Source organism: Pelodiscus sinensis, chromosome 12 (genome assembly GCF_049634645.1).
Source record: "Pelodiscus sinensis isolate JC-2024 chromosome 12, ASM4963464v1, whole genome shotgun sequence".
Taxonomy (NCBI): Eukaryota; Metazoa; Chordata; order Testudines; family Trionychidae; genus Pelodiscus; species Pelodiscus sinensis.
Genome location: NC_134722.1, coordinates 45299190 through 45316741, shown reverse-complemented (window position 1 = coordinate 45316741; position 17552 = coordinate 45299190). Strand labels below are relative to the sequence as shown.

Sequence of the window (17552 nt, the reverse complement as noted above, 5' to 3'; positions counted from 1 at the left end):
ATTGCCAATCAACAACAAAAGTTGATCCACGCTGCCAGTAGAACAAGAAAAGTTTTGTTTTTCAGACATGTTGCCCGGCCCCTCTCAAATAGATAAGTGCGGTTGTGAACAGTGTGTTGTCAACAGGAGTGCTCTCCTGCCCAAACAGCAGCTACACTGCCTGACTTTTAGTGTTGCTAAAAGCTGAGTAGTGTAAACAAAGCCTAACTTTTAAACCTTACCGAGCTAAGTACAATTCCAAGCCCACCAAGTGCTGCAAGTAGTTCATAAAAACTTTAAAAACAACAAAGAGTCTTGCAGCGCCTTAGCGTAGTTCATAGTTCAATTCTTAGTTCCCAGGCTAGATTCCCCCTACAGCCTGGGACCATTCCTCTAGTTCAGTGATGTTTCTTTGTGTGTGGATACAAAACTATATGCATCTGGCCCATGATCCACAAACATGATTCACAGACATCTGCAGATATAAAGTGGAATTGCAGAACTCCGCTTCTTTACCATTATTGGACCTAACCAAGTGAGTTATAAGATCAAGAACACATATTCCTGCGCATCCAGAAATATAATCTATGCTATCATGTGCCGAAAGTGTCCGTCTGCTATGTACATTGGACAAACATCTCAGACACTTCGCCAAAGGATTAATGCCCACAAAACAGATATCAGACAAGATCACAAAGAGAAAACAGTTTCTTGCCACTTTAACCAGAAAGGACACTCTCTAAATGACTTAGCCACCTGCATTCTGCTACAAAGACCTTTTACATCTGCACTTGAAAGGGAATCCTCTGAACTGTCATTCATGTTAAAATTCGACACTTGCCAACAAGGACTTAACAAGAATTTGAATTATCTCACCCATTACCAAGACAGTTTCCCCAATTATCACCTGTAATACCATTAACTCACAAACATCCCACTCTCCCTACCTTTTATATCATCAATTCACAGACACTTACCTTTCTTCCTCCCCCTCCCCTCCCCCCCGCATCCCCCTTCTGTTCTGCAATGTGATTTGTCCTTTTCATTTTTGTTCATTTTTTTAAATTGTATCCTTTGGTATATATGGTTGTGACTACTTTCTTCCACTATTTGATCTGAGGAAGTGGGTCTGGCCCACAAAAGCTCATCATCTAATAAACCATCTTGTTAGTCTTTAAAGTGCTACATTGTCCTGCATTTTGCTTCAACTACCCCAGACTAACACGGCTACATTTCTATCACTATTCCGCTTCTTTGTCTTTCAAAGTGAGTGGCTCTGTGAGTAGAAATTGGTTTCCTCTTTACCTCTCCACCCCAGTGTGTGGGTGTCTTTTTCTTAATGAATCCTCTTTCTCCTGGGGTGCAGGTGACCAGTAGTCTGTTGTGTACTTGTGATTTGAATTGTCCCTCTCTGCAATGCAAATTTCTTATTTCCTTTCTCTCTCTTCCAGTGGTTCTTTAACACCTGAAGATTGATCTCTGGAGCATTGAACTCCGGGTAAGTATAGAAAAGGCCTGAGTGTAGTAAACCAGTGGCGTAGGGAGTAGGGGAGCGGGGGAACAGTTGCCCCCGGGTGCTATGCTAGTCAATGTAGTCCCCCTCTGCTCCCCCTGTCATCCCTCAGCTCGCCTGCTCCTCCTCTGCCCACCTCTGTGCTTCAGCCTGCTCCTCCTCCATCTCCACTGGCAGGTTAGTGCATGTGGAGGTCCGGCCCCAAACTGGAGGGGGCAGGGGAAGACGCAATACAAGTCCCCCCGCCCCCTCCGGGTCAGGCTCAGCTGTGCTCTAGGTTCGGGGCCCCACCACATGGCAGCAGCAGGATGGGGGGGAGGGAGGAGGTGTGCGCTAATTTTCTCTTTATCCCTAGGCACGTAACACCATCTAGTAAACTGGTCCCTTAGTAATCGTTTCACCTGATGAAACAACTAGAGCATGTCTACATAACATTTTAATTCCATCTGTGTAATTGCTGCAGTCGCTGATGGCCACACTCCCCTCCTTCTATTGGTGATGTGCATCCTCACCAGGAGCCCTTCCATTGACTGACGTGGGGTGAGAACCAGGACTTCCAGGAGCCATGACGCTATCTGGCTTCTCACCTGTCAGGAGCAAGGGGGAAGCTTCTTGAGGCAGGGAGATCAACACCCAAAGCCACTCTGCTTCCATACGCCTGGGGAGGATCTGAGAGTTGGGCGGGGGAATGCAGCTGGGCTCCCCGAGGAAGATCTGGGCTGAGTCCAGTTGACTCAGCTCCAAGTAGGGAGCCCAGAGCTCACTGAGCAGCCGGGGAGATGGGCTTTTTTGCCAGTTTCATAGTTTCAGTTGCCATAGCTTGACTGGGCCGTAGAGGGGGTGTCTAGTTTACTCCCTCGGATGTATGACCTTTTATTGCATGATCTGTCCATTTTTCCTAGCCATTGTTTTAATGTGGGGAAGGAGTTTGTTACATTATTTCTTTGAAGACTTCAATGGTTTCCTGTTCTAGTTACAATTCAGTGTGTTGATACTGTGTTGTTAAAAAAAGGCTAGGTATCTTGGGGCCTGATTATTTACCACCACTTCTCTTATGTGCTGCCCTGGTAGTTGAGACCAGCTGTGTCACTCTTGCTTACAATCCTGAGACCTGAAAGGCTGACACAGGTGTGACGTAGTGGGGGTAACTTGCTAGGGCTGTGGCGACCTCTGCTGTCTGTAGCAAGACCCAGGAGGGAAAAGGGTGAGTCATTATGCAAAGGGGGCTCCAAACCTGTCTGACCAGCTACCCCCCATGGGGAGAAACAAAGGAAAGTGGAATGCCGCCCCTGGCTGTGGGGCAGGGCTGGAAGAGAGTTAGTTTTCTGGCTGGGATCATGGAGGAGACAGCCTAGGGAAGAGGGCTGGAATTTAGGGGCCCAGTATCCCCCATATCAAGGGGGGCTGAGGCATCCTAGGCATGCCCTGTAACCAAATTACATCTGTGCTGTGCTGTATCCTGGAGAGGCAATAAACTCCCTCTATTCTACTGGCTGGTGGAATCTGTTCGTGCCATTCTGGGGGGCAGGAGTCGGGGGAACCCCAACGCGCCGTCACAACAGGATATTCTCAAAGTAGGGGCTCTGAGTCTGGAACTTGTGTTTTCTCCATTGGCCCATCGGAACCCACGTATATTAAGCTCTTGGGCACACCAAATCTTTCATCTGTGGATGGGTTGGTTTTGTTTTTCATCCTTTTGGTTAAGTTTTAAAGTGGATTAATATATAGGATGAGTGTACTTAATTTGATATGGATCATATCATATATGTTGTTTAGCCTCAGAGGGGTAGCCATGTTAGTCTGTTTCCACAAAAACGAGGAATAACTAGCATAGATCTGTCAAGAACAAATCATGCTGAACCAAATTATTTTCCTACATTGATAAGATCATTGATGTATTGGAGATGGGGGAAACAGTTGACATGACTTTAGTAAGGCTTTTGCCATGACACTTCCATAAGTAAACTAGGGATATAAGGTCTAGATAAAATTACTATCAAGTTACTCTGAGTACATCTGATTGAAACGTTGTACTCAGAGTAGTTATCAGTGGTTTGCTGTCAAATTGGGAGTGTTTTTCTAATTGGGTATTACAGGGGTCCAGTACTAGTCAATATTTTCATTACTGACTTGGTTAATGGAGGAAAGAGTGTGCTTATAAAATTTGCAAATGACCCCAATCTGGGAGAGGTTTCAAACACTTTGGAGGATCCATTTAAAATTCCAAGTGATCTTGACAAATTGAAGAATTGGTCTGAATTCAACAAGATTAAATTCAATAAGGACAAGAGCAAAGTACTATACTTAAGAAGGAAAAATCAAATGTGCAGCTACACAACAGAATAATTGTCTAGGTGGTGGTACTGATGAGAAGGGTTATAGTGTGCCACCAACTGAGTGAGTAGCTGCAAAAAAGGCAAATATAATTCTGGAATATATTAACAAGAGCGTTGTTACCTCCTGTGTCTTGCATCTTTATCAGGAGGCAAGAAAATGGCCTTAATTTGGATGATTGGGGATGCTGAAATTCAAATGTATGTTCTCCTTCTCTGCTGGGGATATATATTAATTCATTTGCTGGGTCACTGTCACAAGTAGAAGCAGAAATGGCTGCTGAACCCTTAGTATTGCATATGCATTTCTAGCTTGAGATGGTATGAAAAAAAATTCCCCTTCCCTTGAACTTGGTTGGCACAGACTCCTTGAGGAAGCAACTCTCAGACTTTGAGAGAAACTGAATTATGCTTAGAGAGGTGTAATTTCTTTATTCTCTGGTTAACATGCAGATATGGGAGCTCTCTGATTCCAGTACCAATGGAATTATCCTAGTTCTTAAAAGAAGGTAGCCCTCTGGATTAAGCAAAAATCCACATTTGTCATGGTGATTTTGGCTCTGATGTCTTCCTTTCTCAATCTGATGCTATCAGGTTCCGGGTTCCGGTGACATGGCAGAGTATGGAATCTCAGCTGGCCAGCGGGTGGCCGTGGTGTGGGATCGCTCCTCCCCTGTTGAAGGACTGAAGAATCTGGTGGATAAGATTCAAGCATTGGTGGGACCTGGGAGCCGTGTATGCGTGGAAAATATTGACCAACTGTCCCATTGTAAGAATGGGGATCCGATTTCAAGCCGCGGTTGGGTTTAAGGGCAGTGTCGTGCTCTGTGGGTGTGTTAATGCAGTGTTTCTCAACACTCTGGGGGGGGTACATCAATACAACTGAAATTTGGAGAAAACTGAATTTTTGTTTTAAGTTTTACAGCATTTTATTATTTTTGTACTTTTTACACCCAAAAACTTCATCGCCCGCTCGGCTACGATTAAGTTGTTTAAACAAATGTGTTGCAATTTTTCTCACAATGATAGAAAAAACATTTGTGTGTCTGAAAACGAGTTACTGGGGGTATTTACAATTTTTTTTTTTTTTTTTTGAAAAAGGGATACTTTATTAAAAAAAGGTTGAGAAACACAGTGTTAATGGATGTGAGCTACCATTTTCCATGATTTGTCACCCAAGGCATCTTTAAATATAAAAGTAGAAAATTATTTTGGGACTTACACTGCTAGTAGTATACAAGAAAGCTATTTGCCATAGTTAGGGTTCTACCAAATTCACCATCCATTTTGGAGAAGTGTATAGTCATGGGCTTTTAACAGTCATACATTTCATGATTTCAGTTATTTAAATCTGAAATGTCATGGTGTTGCAGTTGTAGGGTTGAGAGCCAAAAAGGAGTTTGGGGGGGGGGGGGGGGGATGGTGGTGGTGGTGGAAGGTCCCAAAGTTATTGTAGAGGGGGTTGTGGTACTGCTACCAATACTTCTGTGCTGGCAGTGGCTTTGCCTGAGCAGCTGGAGAGCGGAAGCTGCTGGGATCCCAGCTCTGATGAGATGCAGAAGTAAGGGTGGCAGGGTATGGTACTGCTGCTGTTGGTGGTGCTGCCTCCAGAGATGGGTGCCTGGCCAATAGCCATTGCCCTGCAGCTGCCCAACTCTGAAGGCTGTGCAGAAGTAAGAGTGGCAATCTCACAACGCCCTTAAAATAACCTCGTGATCCACCCTGCAACACCCTTTTGTGTCAGGATCCCAATCTAAGAAACGCTGTTCTCCCCCACGAAATCTGAATGGCATAGGGTAAAAGCACATACAGACCATTTCATAGTCATGGTATGTTTTTCATAGCCGTGGATTTGGTAAGGTCCCAACCATAATCATGCTTGTTTCATCACTGATGATTGTTCATGGATGCTATGTGGTGTGATTGTTACATGCATGTGTGAGAAGATCAGCGAGGGGATCGCTGGGAGGATAGACAAGTGTATTTTTTCTGTCCTTTCCTTCGCAGCAGCTCATACGGAGTCCAGCTTCGATGTGGTTCTGTCAGGCCTGGTACCAGGCAGTGTGACGTTGCACAGTGCAGAGGTACTGGCAGAAATAGCTCGAATACTCAAGCCAGGGGGTCGTGTCCTTCTGAAAGAACCAGTGGCTATGCAAACAGGTAAGAGCGAGTCCCTGTTCTTGCCCTGGATCTGAGGCAAGCTGAACACCTAAAAGCTTAGAATGTCAGTCAGTGTAAACTTAGTGTGTGACTCACTAACACATGCAGCAAGATGTGACCGTGTAGCTAAGGTTACACGCTCAGGTTAGAATCTGTGCTGATGACCACCTTGCAGCGAGCAGTGAGAGACTACTTTAGGCCTGTCAAGCGATTTAAAAACTGGGCAATAAACAATAAGAGAATAGCATTGATTTACATATTTTTGGATGTTTTCTACTTTTCAAATGTATTTCAGTTAGAACACAGAATACAAAGTGGACAGTGCTCACTTTATTTTTGATTACAAATGTTTGCACTGTAAAAAACCAAGTAATTTTTCAGTTCACCTGCTACCAGTCCTGTAGTGCAATCTCAGAAAGTTGAAGTTACACATGTAGAATTATGTACCAAAAAACCTGAATTCAAAAATAAAAAATGTAGAGCAGGTGTGGGGAACCTCAGGCCCAGGCCCTGGCTTGCCTGGATCTGGTCCCCAAGGCTCAGGGCTCCCCTCCAGGATTGGAGACCCCGTGCTGGCACTCCAGTCCCCCCACTGACCCACCGTGGGGCTGAAGCGCACAAAATCTACTAGGCTGAGTCCCCTTATGTTCTGCTGAATATGGGTTTCTCAGTTGGGGACCACGTTGGTGTTTGTTTTTGTTTTTGTTTTGCTGCTTGCTTGTCTGCAGTCCTCCAACTGATCTTTCTGTGGGTCAGTGGCTGCTGACCCAAAAAAGGTTCCCCACCCTTGTTTTAGAGCCTACAGGTCCAGTCAGTCCTATTTCTTGTTCAGCCAATCACTCAGACAAACAAGTTTGGTTATGATTTGCAAGAGATGATGCTGCTCATTTCTTGATTACAATATCATCTGAAGATGAGAACAGGCATTCACACAAGAACATGAGAATGGCCGTACTGGGTCAGATCAAAGATCTATCTAGCCTAGTATCCTGTCTCTGACAGTGGCCAATGTCAGGTGCCCCAGAGTGAATGAACAGAAGAGGTAATCATCAAGTGATCCATGCCCAGCTTCTGACAAACAGACTACGGACACCATTCCTGCCCACCCTAGCTAATAGCCACTAATGGACCTATTCTCCGTGGATTTATCTAGTTCTTTTTTGAATCCTGTTAAAGCCCTGGCCTTCACAACCTCTTCTGGCAAGAAGTTCCACAGATTGACTAGGCATTGTATGAAATACTTCCTTTTGTATTTCAAGACTGCCACACCCCTGGCTTTGTTCAGATTCCACCACCAAGCCCAGGTGTCAGCTGGCTGGGCCATGCCTCCACGCCTTCCCTCAGGGACCATCCCCCACTGGGCCCTGCAGACAATCACACACTGAGTCTCTGCAGACCAGCATAGGGCAGTAGGGGTCACACACAGCACAATACAGAAACCAGTGAATGCCAAACCAGAGTGGATCCAGAGCCACAAGCATGTTACAGCATACCCCCTACGTCACAAGGGGACCTTCCCTCATGTCCCATGACAGCAAGGCACTGTTGTAGCTGGCGGCACAAGATATTTGTGTCAGATCCACTAAAGATGCATGTATCCCTTCAAGCTTCAGCCACTTCCAGAGGACATGCCGATGACGGGTACTGGCTGATACATGTACATTTTCATCAGCTGAGTCAGATGCCACCAACCGAAGGTTATAATTTTCTTTTTGGGTGGTCTGATTCTTTAGTTTCCACATCAGAGTGTTGCTCTTTGAATACGTCTGAAAGCACACTACATTTCTTATCTCCTCCGATTTTGGATGGCACTTCTCATTCTTAATCCTTGGATCAAGTGCTGTAGCTATTTTTAGAAATCCCAGCTTGGTACCGTCTTTGCATTTTGTCAGATCTGCTGTAAAAATGTTCTTAAAACAAATACGTGCTGGGTCATCATCCAAGACTGCTGTCTCATGAAATTCATGGCTGAATGCAAGTAAAACAGAGCAGGAGTCATACAGTTCTCCCCCAAGGATTTCAGTCAAAAATTAAATTACTTGTTTTAATGAGCATCATCAGCATGGAAGTGTGTCCTCTAGACTGATGACTGGAGCATGAAGGGGCATATGAATGTTTAATATACTTGGCACATAAGTACCTTGCAGCGCTGGCTACAAAAGTGCCCTGTGAACCTATTCTCATTTCAGGTGATATTGCAGACAAGAAGGCGGCAGTATTATCTTCCATAAGCATAAAGCAACTTGTTTGTCTTAGTGCAGGGGTGGCCAACCTGTGGCTCCCGAGCCACACGTGGCTCTTCACAAGTTAATAGGCGGCTCCTTAAATAAGTACCAAATCCAGCGCCGGAGCTACAGGTGCCAACTTTCCACTGCGGAGGAGGGTGCTCACTGTTCAACTCCCGGCTCTGCCCTAGGTGCTATCCCCTTCCACTCTTTCCCCCTAAGATCCTTCCACTTCCTACCCTCTCCACTGCGCCTGTCACACACATGCTTCCCCCTTCCAGAGTCTCCCACTGAGAGAGCTGATCACAGTGGGCAGGAGGAAAAGGAGAAGAGGCACTGACCGGTGGGGCTGCCAGTGCATGGGATGTGCCGAGTGAGATTTAGTTGGGATTGGTCCAGCCTTGCGGAGGGGGATGGACTTGATGACCTCCTGAAGTCTCTTCCAGCTCTTATGATTCTATGGTGGTAGGAGATGATCAGGGCTGGTGACATATAACTGCTGCTCTTTGGCAATGTGCACTGGTAAATTCTGACTCCTCAGGTTTAGGTTGGCAACCTCTGCCTTAGTAATAAGCTGACCAGGAAGTAGGACTGAGTAGACTTGTCTGCTCTAAAGTTTTACATTTTGTTTTAATTTTTGAGTGAACTTACGTAACATTTTTCTACATTTGTAAATTGCACTTTCAGGATAAAGAGTTTTCATTATGTATGAGGTGAATTGAAAGATACTAAATCTATTATTTTTACAGTGCAAATATTTGTAATAAAATACTAAGTGAGCACTGTACACTTGGTATTCTGTATAGTAGTAAAATCAATATATTTGAAAATGTATAAACACTCAAAATAGTTAATAAATTTCAGTTAGCATTTTATTGCTTCACTGTGCAGTTAATTGCAATTCATTTTTTGAGTTAATCATGTGAGTTAACTTCAGTTAACAGCTCTGTTCTTGTGAGTTTACTGAGAGCTATGCTTAGTGGGTGCACAGAGCTGATTTGTTTGTAATGACTTGTGTTTTTGGGGCCTCTGTGAAAGTAAAATTAGGTCTTGAACTCTTAGTGTCTGGGATCACCTTTTACTCTGTAGTGTCTCGCAGAGGGGCTTTGATCTTTAAGCAAATATTGAAAGGTTCCAATCATCTAAATAAGGAGGGAGACAGTACAGGTGCTCTATCACAATTTACAAAAGACATGAATGGAGTCGTCTTAGTAGGTAATGTCAGCTACCCAAAGGAAAACACGGGGCCCGCACATACTAATTAAATTAGTCGGTGTAAGACCTTCTGCCCTCTGGAATGAGCTCTTTAATGTATATTTTTAAACTTTAGCCATCTTAGGACTTCGTATTTTTGAAGACTTCCGTGAGCCTGTTTGAAGTGGGAGTGCCCATTTTTCTTGGCTATTGGGGAAGCTTTCATGGCCTTAATGTATTTGTCAAGAGCATAGTTTTGAACTACTTAACAATCTGAGTTGCAGAGCCTGCTTGAATGAACCTTTGATTTCCACAATGCACCTGGAGTGCTTAGGAAAGAAGCATGTAAACAGAGGGATTAGCTGGAATGCCACCTTCTAAAGCACAGTCAGTCCTTTCACGTTCTAAACACCACATCTGGCTCTTAACAACGAGCTTTGTTTTGTGTTCCTTGTCACAATTCCCAGGTGACAACAGCCGGATCAAGACCGCAGCCAGACTCCCCACATCTCTGACACTCTCTGGGCTGGTGGACGTGAAGGAGGTATGTGTAGATGTGCCCTAACCACCTCGAGGGAGCCCCCGTTTCAGGACTGTTTTAAGTGGAGTCCAGGCTTCCAAAAGGGTTGCTGGTTCTTCGCTACCCTGCCGTGTTTCGGGTAATGCAGCAGCACAACCAGGACTCTTAGTACGGCATGAATAAGAGTTTATTCCATGCACCTTCAAATGACCAGTGGCAGTGAGCCATGCAGTATCACCGCTGTCCAACAGCCGGCTCTGGGATCCACTGTGTGCAGGCGGGGAGAATGAGCCGGTGTGCAGCTCAATGCAGCGTCCTGAGACAGAGGCAAACCCTTTGCTATCTGCGATGATGTTGCCACACAGGGCAGTGAAATAAGGGTTAACACGCACTGTGTCTTGCCTTCCAGCTGCAGAAGCAGCCGTTAAGCCCTGAGGAGGCCCACTCAGCCCAAGAGCATCTGGGTTACCAAGGCAATGACCTTGTGTCTGTTCAAATGGAAGGCAAGAAACCCAGCTTTGAAGTGGGCTCCTCACATCAGCTCAAACTTTCCTTTGCTAAGAAGTCTGCTCCATCAGGTAAGGGGAAAGGGTTGGCTGGTGGATGTGCGGGGGGTATGGGAAGAGAGGAGACTAAGGGGGGATACGATAGAGGTCTATGAAATCATGAGTGGTGTGGAGAAAGTGAATAAGGAAAAGTTATTTACTTGTTCCCATAATAGAAGAACTAGGAGCCACTGAATAAAACTAATGGGCAGCAGGTTTAAAATAAATAAAAGGAAGTTCTTCTTCACACAGCGCGTAGTCAATCTGTGGAACTCCTTGCCTGAGGAGGCTGTGAAGGCTAGGACTATACCAGGGTTTAAAAGAGAACTAGATAAATTCATGGAGGTTAAGTCCATAAATGGCTATTAGCCAGGATGGGTAAGGAATGGTGTCCCCAGCCTCTGTTTGTCAGAGGGTGGAGATGGACGGCAGGAGAGAGATCGCTTGATCATTACCTGTTGGATTCACTCCCTCTGGGGCACCTGGCATTGGCCACTGTCGGCAGACAAGGTACTGGGCTAGATGGACCTTTGGTCTGACCCAGTGTGGCCATTCTTATGTTCTTATGATGTATAAACTCCCACCGCTTTTCAGTGGAGAGCATAATAATTGTGAATGCTTAATAAGAACGTCTGTGTTAACAGCCACTCTATCTATTGGCGACTTCCAGTACTGTTTCAAAGGTTCACAACAAAGCCCAGGATGAGGGAAGCCTGTGTCCTTTCCTGTTATGCGGTAATGCACACCGAGAGCTGCAAAAGGATTTTCAGAGTGTTTTTTATTTTTTTTAACCTTTATTAGAAACACCAGGCAATCCAGTTGTTTGTTCTTCCTATGTGCCAGGGTGCTATGCAAGATCTTTGAAGGATATAAATGGTTCTAGAGTGTCCACGCTATATGTCCAGAATATGTTCAAAAAAAGTGAACATTTAGGGTGTGTCTAGACCAGGGGTTCCCAAACTTTTTGACACGGGGACCAGTAAATCCAGTCATGAATTTTTGGAGGACCGGTAACGTTCATTTGCATATTTGCATATTCATTAATCAAATGATGAATATTCAAATAAGTTGTTTCTGGTCCTCCCAAAACCCCCAGTGCCAGCTTTAGCAAAGCTTTTGATATGGTCACCCACAATATTCTTGCCAGCAAGTTAAGAAATATGGATTGGATAAATGGACTAAGACAGACAGAAAGCTGGTTAGACCAGGGTTTCCCAAACTTTTTACTTTAGTTGGAACCCTTTTTTTCCAATACTGCTTTTTGCAGCCCAAAAATATAAACACATAAAAAACAAACTGAGAAAATACCAGACATATGACATGTCTGGTATCTTCTCATTAGGTAAGTTGTATTATTACTAGATGTATCAGTTTGTAGTTTCGAACTGCCTGGCTGGTAAATGTGCTCAGGCTGCATGAGTGTGTCTACCAGCCAGACAGTTCGCGACTACTCGAGGGGGAGTGTGTGTGGGGGGACAATAGAATCCCCAGGCTGGACTAACTCATGCGGAGGGCAAGGGGGGAACAGGGGCAGCGTCCCAAGATCTACATATGGCCAGGTCAGTCCCACTCCCCGCAGGCCGATTCATTCCTCCCCCCTGCTCTCCCCGCTGTGCCACTGGCCAGCCCCACTTCCCCCAACCCCCTCCCGGGCAGCCAGGTCCACTTCTCCTCCCAATCTCCCTTGGCCAGCCCCACTGCCTGCATCCAGCCCTCCTTCCAGAGGCCGCTTCTTCTCCCCGCCCCCATCTTCCCCGGCCAGCTCCCTGCCCCCAACCTCGCACCCCCCGGCAGCCCTGCTTCCACCGGCCTCCCAGTCTCCCCAGCCTGCCCCGATTCCCCCATCCAGTGCTGCTTCCAGTGGCCAGCTCTCCCCTCCTCCTCACCCCAGAATCCCCTGGCACCTGCACCTTCCCTTAGCCCTGCACTCTCCTGGTGCCTCCCCCTTCCCTTACTGCCCCTGCCCCCTTTGCCCTCTCTTTCCCTGATACCCACCCCCTCGGCACTCTCTGCCCCATCCTCTCCTGCCCCCACACATCACTTGCTCCATCCCCACCCCTTCTTTCAAGCTTTCTCCCAGCACCTCCTCCTCCAGCCCCCAATGCACTTTCCCTCTCCTCTCCCAGTATCACCCTGTCCCCCCTCCCACTGACATCTCCCTTCCTGCCCTTTCCCTCATTGTCTGCACTTGGCCCCCTGGCATTTGTCTGTCTCTCCTGCACCCTGTCCCTTGGGGCCTTCCCCTCCCAAGCCCCTTCTCCTTCCACTCCTCCCCCTCTGCACAAGCCCGCCACCACCGCCTCCTCCTCCTCGCCTCCGCCCAAGCCCGTTCCCTACCTTCTGCCTTCCACATTGCGGGGCCGGAAGCCGCCCGAGCCAGCGTGGCCCCGCCACGTGCCTCCGAAGACTTTTAAAATCTCGGGCCGTGACGTCACGTCACATCAAGCCCGGGCGTCCTCCCCACCCACATGGAACACCGCACATGGGTAGCAGCAGGTGGTGAGGAGGAGCCGCGCATGGCGGGGACACTCTGGGGGCGGGGTGGGAGGACACGCGGGGGGGGGGGGGCGCGCCAGGCTGAACCTGGGGAGAGACCCACCTGGCACTTCCGGGTTCAGGGGCGCGGGGCCCGAATCGGCCTGAGGCCGGCCCTGCCGGCAGTCACCAGCCATGCTGAGGTCCGGTATTTTTTTCCCACGGTCCGGTACCGGGCCGCGGCCTATAGTTTGGGAAACGCTGGTCTAGACTACAGGGTTTTTTGAAAAAAGTGGCCTTTTTTCGAAAAAACTTCCCCTGCGTCTAGACTGCTGCTGCGTTCTTTTGAAAGTACATCAAAAGAACACGGCAGTTTTTTTGACCGTGGAAAACCTCGTTTTACGAGGAATACTGCCTTTTTTCAAAGTGCTCTTTTGAAAAAAGGCACTATGTCATGCAAACTGTGCTTTTTTGAGAGCATCCAGACTGTCTGGGTGCTCTCTCTTGAAAAAGTGGCTTGTTTTTTTTGAAAGTACTGGCTGTAGTCTAGACGCTCTTTTTTGAAAGAGACTTTTTTGAAAGTATCTTTCGAAAGAGGCATGTAGTCTAGACATACCCATAGTGAAATGACATAAAGCAGGGAATTTTTTCCCCGCGGATGACTTCCATTTGCGCGAATGGGCCCCTTTTTTTTTGTGCGACAGAAGAGTGAGGAATGAGAGGACTTGAAATGGAACAGTTCCCACAAGTGTCAACGATGCTAGTGTGCAACCAGTGTATAGGGGCAACTTACAGTGGGGATGCCCTGTATTAAATTACAGCTGGAAATACGGCAGTCTTGGCTCTCAGCATCAGTGCCCGCTCGGCTATGACTGCATTTCAAAGAAAGCGAGAAATGAAAGAGGTGAACATATTATGAAGATATGCAGTTTCCATAAATGACATCTCATTCTGGTGTTAAAAACGGCTAAGCTGGGAAGGATATTGTCACTTCTTTTTTTCATAGCTGATCTTTGCTGAAAGAGGAGGTGGCATGGACAGAGGATTCCATGCACAAATTTAAAGATGGATTTGAGTGAGCGAGCAGGTGCTTGGTTTCTGAGAGCAGTAACTTTTTTCCATAGGGAGGGTGCAGGGTGATAAAAGGCACCACAGTACAAGGTGATGATGGAACCGTTTCCTTGCAAGGTTAGGCGTGGTTCATACTGTGTGTGATCATTTGGTTCCAGGCAAACCTGCTGTGGACCCCACTGCTGCAAAACTCTGGACGCTCTCTGCCAATGATATGGATGATGAGGGAATGGTAAGTTGTGTTTTTGTTTTCCACGCAAAAATTAGAAGTTTTCTGAACTTTCACTCATGGTACTTTACCGATGAGCTGGTGGAGAGAGAACCACGTGGAAAAATTCCTCTAATACTACGGGGGTTGATTGCATGGAGCATAATTCTAACATGATACCAGAGATTGTCCTTTCTTTGACTTTCACGCTGCTCATGTCTCTATTCCCTGTTGAGCCAGATTCCTACTTTTGTTGTTTTCTTCCTCCATGTTGTCTCTTTCAGGATCTCCTGGACTCAGATGAGCTGCTAGACTCTGAAGATCTGAGGAAGCCAGATCCATCTTCCCTCAGAGCTCCATCCTGTAAGGAAGCGGGTAAAAAGAGAGCCTGCAAAAACTGGTGAGTACGAGACTTGATGTACTGGTGAATGCGCAGATTTCATATCAGATTTAACCCGTTGCTCTTTGAAAAGCACCTGGTGCTGCTTCACCAAAGAATTATTCGTTTTGCTTGTTTTTATCCTTAGTGCATGTAGGTCCATATCTCAGTACTTAGTTCTAAAAATACATTCAGAAATTTGTAAGCCAGATGAATATTTGTGGGGGGAATTTTTAAAAACGGAATTCTAGTGTGTAAACCTTTCTTTTAAATGTTGTCAAGGGCTTGTGTGTATTAATAAAAATTGGAGTCCAGCAACTAGAGAATCAGTTTAGCTTAATTTTAATTTTTTTAAAGGCAGCCTTAAATGGCATTTAAGTGAATCTATATTAAGAGTGTATCCTGGTGTAACTAGACTGTGTTCACCTCAGGTTTACTTACATCCCAGGCATAAATGTTCCCGCTATTAGATGATTAGTCTTCCCCCAATACACAGATTCACTTGAGGCTCACCCTTGATTTCTCTTTAAAACTGTGGCTCTTTCTCACATTTCTTCCAGAGCATTATGGCATGCAGGTTTTCAAATGAGAGTTTGGTATTTGATAGCATTTCCCCATGTGCTTAATTGGGACATATTACATGGTCCTAAAGGCTATGGGGAAAATAAAGGTGTGAGAGAGGGTAGGGTGTCCATGTGTATGAGTGCACCTGCACTAAAGTCCATTGTGTGGAATGATCTTTTGGGCTGAGATCGTATCTGGTGGAGGCCTGAGAGAGAAATGGTAGAGGGTGGAATGGGTAGAGTCAATGGCTAAGTCCATTGCAAACAGGTTTAGGACAAGTCCAGTTTCTTCCGCAGCACGTGTGGTCTCGCAGAGGAGCTGGCTCAGGAGAAGAAGGAGAGCTTGCAGCCCAAATCTGCTTGTGGAAATGTAAATATCCTTCAGTCTATCCTGGGAAACACGGTATTCTTATCTGTGAACTAATTTGAAAAAATACAGTAATTTCTGTGGGTTATTGATTGCTACCGTTTATGGGCTGATTGTATTAAATAGTATTTTTTCCGAGAAGCAATCATGCTATCTTTGCAGGGCTATCCGATTTTGTCATAATTGGTTTCGGTGGGTGTAATTCTTGCTCTGCGCACATTCCCCCCTCTCTAATGAGAGCTAGACCAAAGCCTCCCACTTTCCTATACTTTTGATTCCCATTCATGACCTCCCTGAGCTGAATTTGAATCCATTAAGCTGCTCAGTATTTGCTAGAATGTCTCCTCTGCCCAAAGCCATCTTTGTTCATTCAGAAAATCCCATTCTGCTTTGGTTTGGAGAAACCGAAGGCCCTCAGAGTTGGATGTTAGAACAGCTAAGTGTTAGCCCTCCTGTGGGGACGCTGCGGGAAAACTCCTTCCTTGTTCATTCAGTTCTGGGCTACTTCAGACTCAGTCAAGACATAACTAAGTTTGCACTGATTGCGGGAGGCTGAATGTAGATTCTTTCTGTGCTGGTTTCATCTCTGGGGGGCAGATCGGTTTGCCCTGGCAGAGTTACATTTCCTGTTGGAAAGAGAACTGAACTCATGAAGCTTTGCCTTTTGTTTGTGTCTGACCTTGGGAGCAAGCTGATGTTTTTGTGATTCTCTCTTTTGCAGTGTTACCTGGGTGATGCATTCCGCTGTGCCAGCTGCCCCTACATGGGGATGCCAGCCTTTAAACCTGGAGAGAAGATACTCCTGGCGGAGAGCAATCTTCATGATGCCTAAGAGGGGACGTTACGGAGACCCCACTGAAGCACAGCAGTTCCATAGCTCACTGGCTTCAGTGCTTACGTGCCCCATCTCCTTAAATTCTCTCTCCAGGAAATGCTTCCATATGGGAAGGGGAGGAGGAGTGGGGTGGGGTGGGCTGGGATATTGAGGGTCCATGGTGCTGCAGTGAACTAAAAATGTGAGTTCATCAGACTTGATTAACTTTTGGGTAACTGATAATCTTCCGTGAGGATTGGTCTCCTATCATGTACATAGTACAGACTCTGCTAGTGCTAGGGTTTTCAAATGTATGTGGCTATATGCTGGCAGGTCCTGGCTGTCATAGCACATGCTAGTGGGAATGTGAGAGTTTGCTTAGTCATTTCTCAAGTCTCTTGAGGCGACACTTCTCTCCTGCTCTCTTCTGGAGGCTTGAATCGAGAGCGGGTTTGTCAGCCCATACCATGTACACCAAGGCCTCCATTGGAACTCTTCACAAAGAGAATCCAATGAAAATCCCTTGCAGAGTTGAGCAAACACGATAGGTTTCCAAGTGTCTCGGAAAGCTGCTAGTGGTAAAACTTGCTCTCTTCCCCTGCCCCCTTCCCTGTTCCCTCTGCTTCCAGGAAAAGGGGGAAAAAGTTTTGTTCAAGCAGCTTGAAACTATATGTCATCTCTTCTTTGCCTCCCCTTCTTCCATCCAATATGCTTTGGAAACGTAAGGGTTAATCCTAGTGAATATCTTAGTCTAGCTAAAGAGAGGAGAGTTAGCTATAATTAAGGCTTAGCAATAACTATTGAATTATGCTAATGTTGGGGTGCTATGTGCCACCACCTCCTTCCCCTACCCCCTGAAAGAATGACCTTTGACAAGTGCTTGAGTATTTATTTATCTGCCCAGTGTTACAGTGGAAAATGTTTTCAGGGTTGTGACTGACCTCCCCTCCCTGCAGCTTCCGAACCTTTCCTGAAAAGTTTCCTGTTCACCAGGTTTATTTCCCTTGGTTTCCCACCTCACAGTCCGTTTCAACACTTTCATGTATAAAAATGGAATCATCCTATTTAGAGCCACCTTGGTATGGAATTCAGCTTCCCATTTGTCATCACCCTGCACTGACGTGAAATAAGCTCATGTAGTGGGTTAGGGTTAAGGGATCTTCTGGTTTTAAAGGCTGGGACCAGTAATAAAGCTTTTGTTCAAAA

At 46.1% G+C, this 17552-nt stretch overlaps 1 protein-coding gene across 2 annotated transcripts in view; it reads left to right on the top strand.

Moving 5' to 3' along the window:
• CIAPIN1 (cytokine induced apoptosis inhibitor 1) overlaps positions 1-17552 on the top strand; it is a 21060-nt gene extending 3508 nt beyond the window's left edge. The window contains exons 2-10 of one of the 2 annotated variants that reach the window (XM_075940420.1): positions 1431-1477; positions 4420-4594; positions 5833-5985; positions 9872-9948; positions 10334-10502; positions 14174-14247; positions 14508-14623; positions 15463-15535; positions 16254-17552. In XM_075940420.1, coding sequence (XP_075796535.1) covers positions 4438-4594; positions 5833-5985; positions 9872-9948; positions 10334-10502; positions 14174-14247; positions 14508-14623; positions 15463-15535; positions 16254-16364 — 930 coding nt within the window. In that variant the 5' untranslated portion in view covers positions 1431-1477; positions 4420-4437 and the 3' untranslated portion in view covers positions 16365-17552. Of the gene's footprint in view, positions 1-1430; positions 1478-2008; positions 2033-4419; positions 4595-5832; positions 5986-9871; positions 9949-10333; positions 10503-14173; positions 14248-14507; positions 14624-15462; positions 15536-16253 lie in introns of those variants that run through there. The other variant, XM_006117185.4, reaches the window with a different exon arrangement.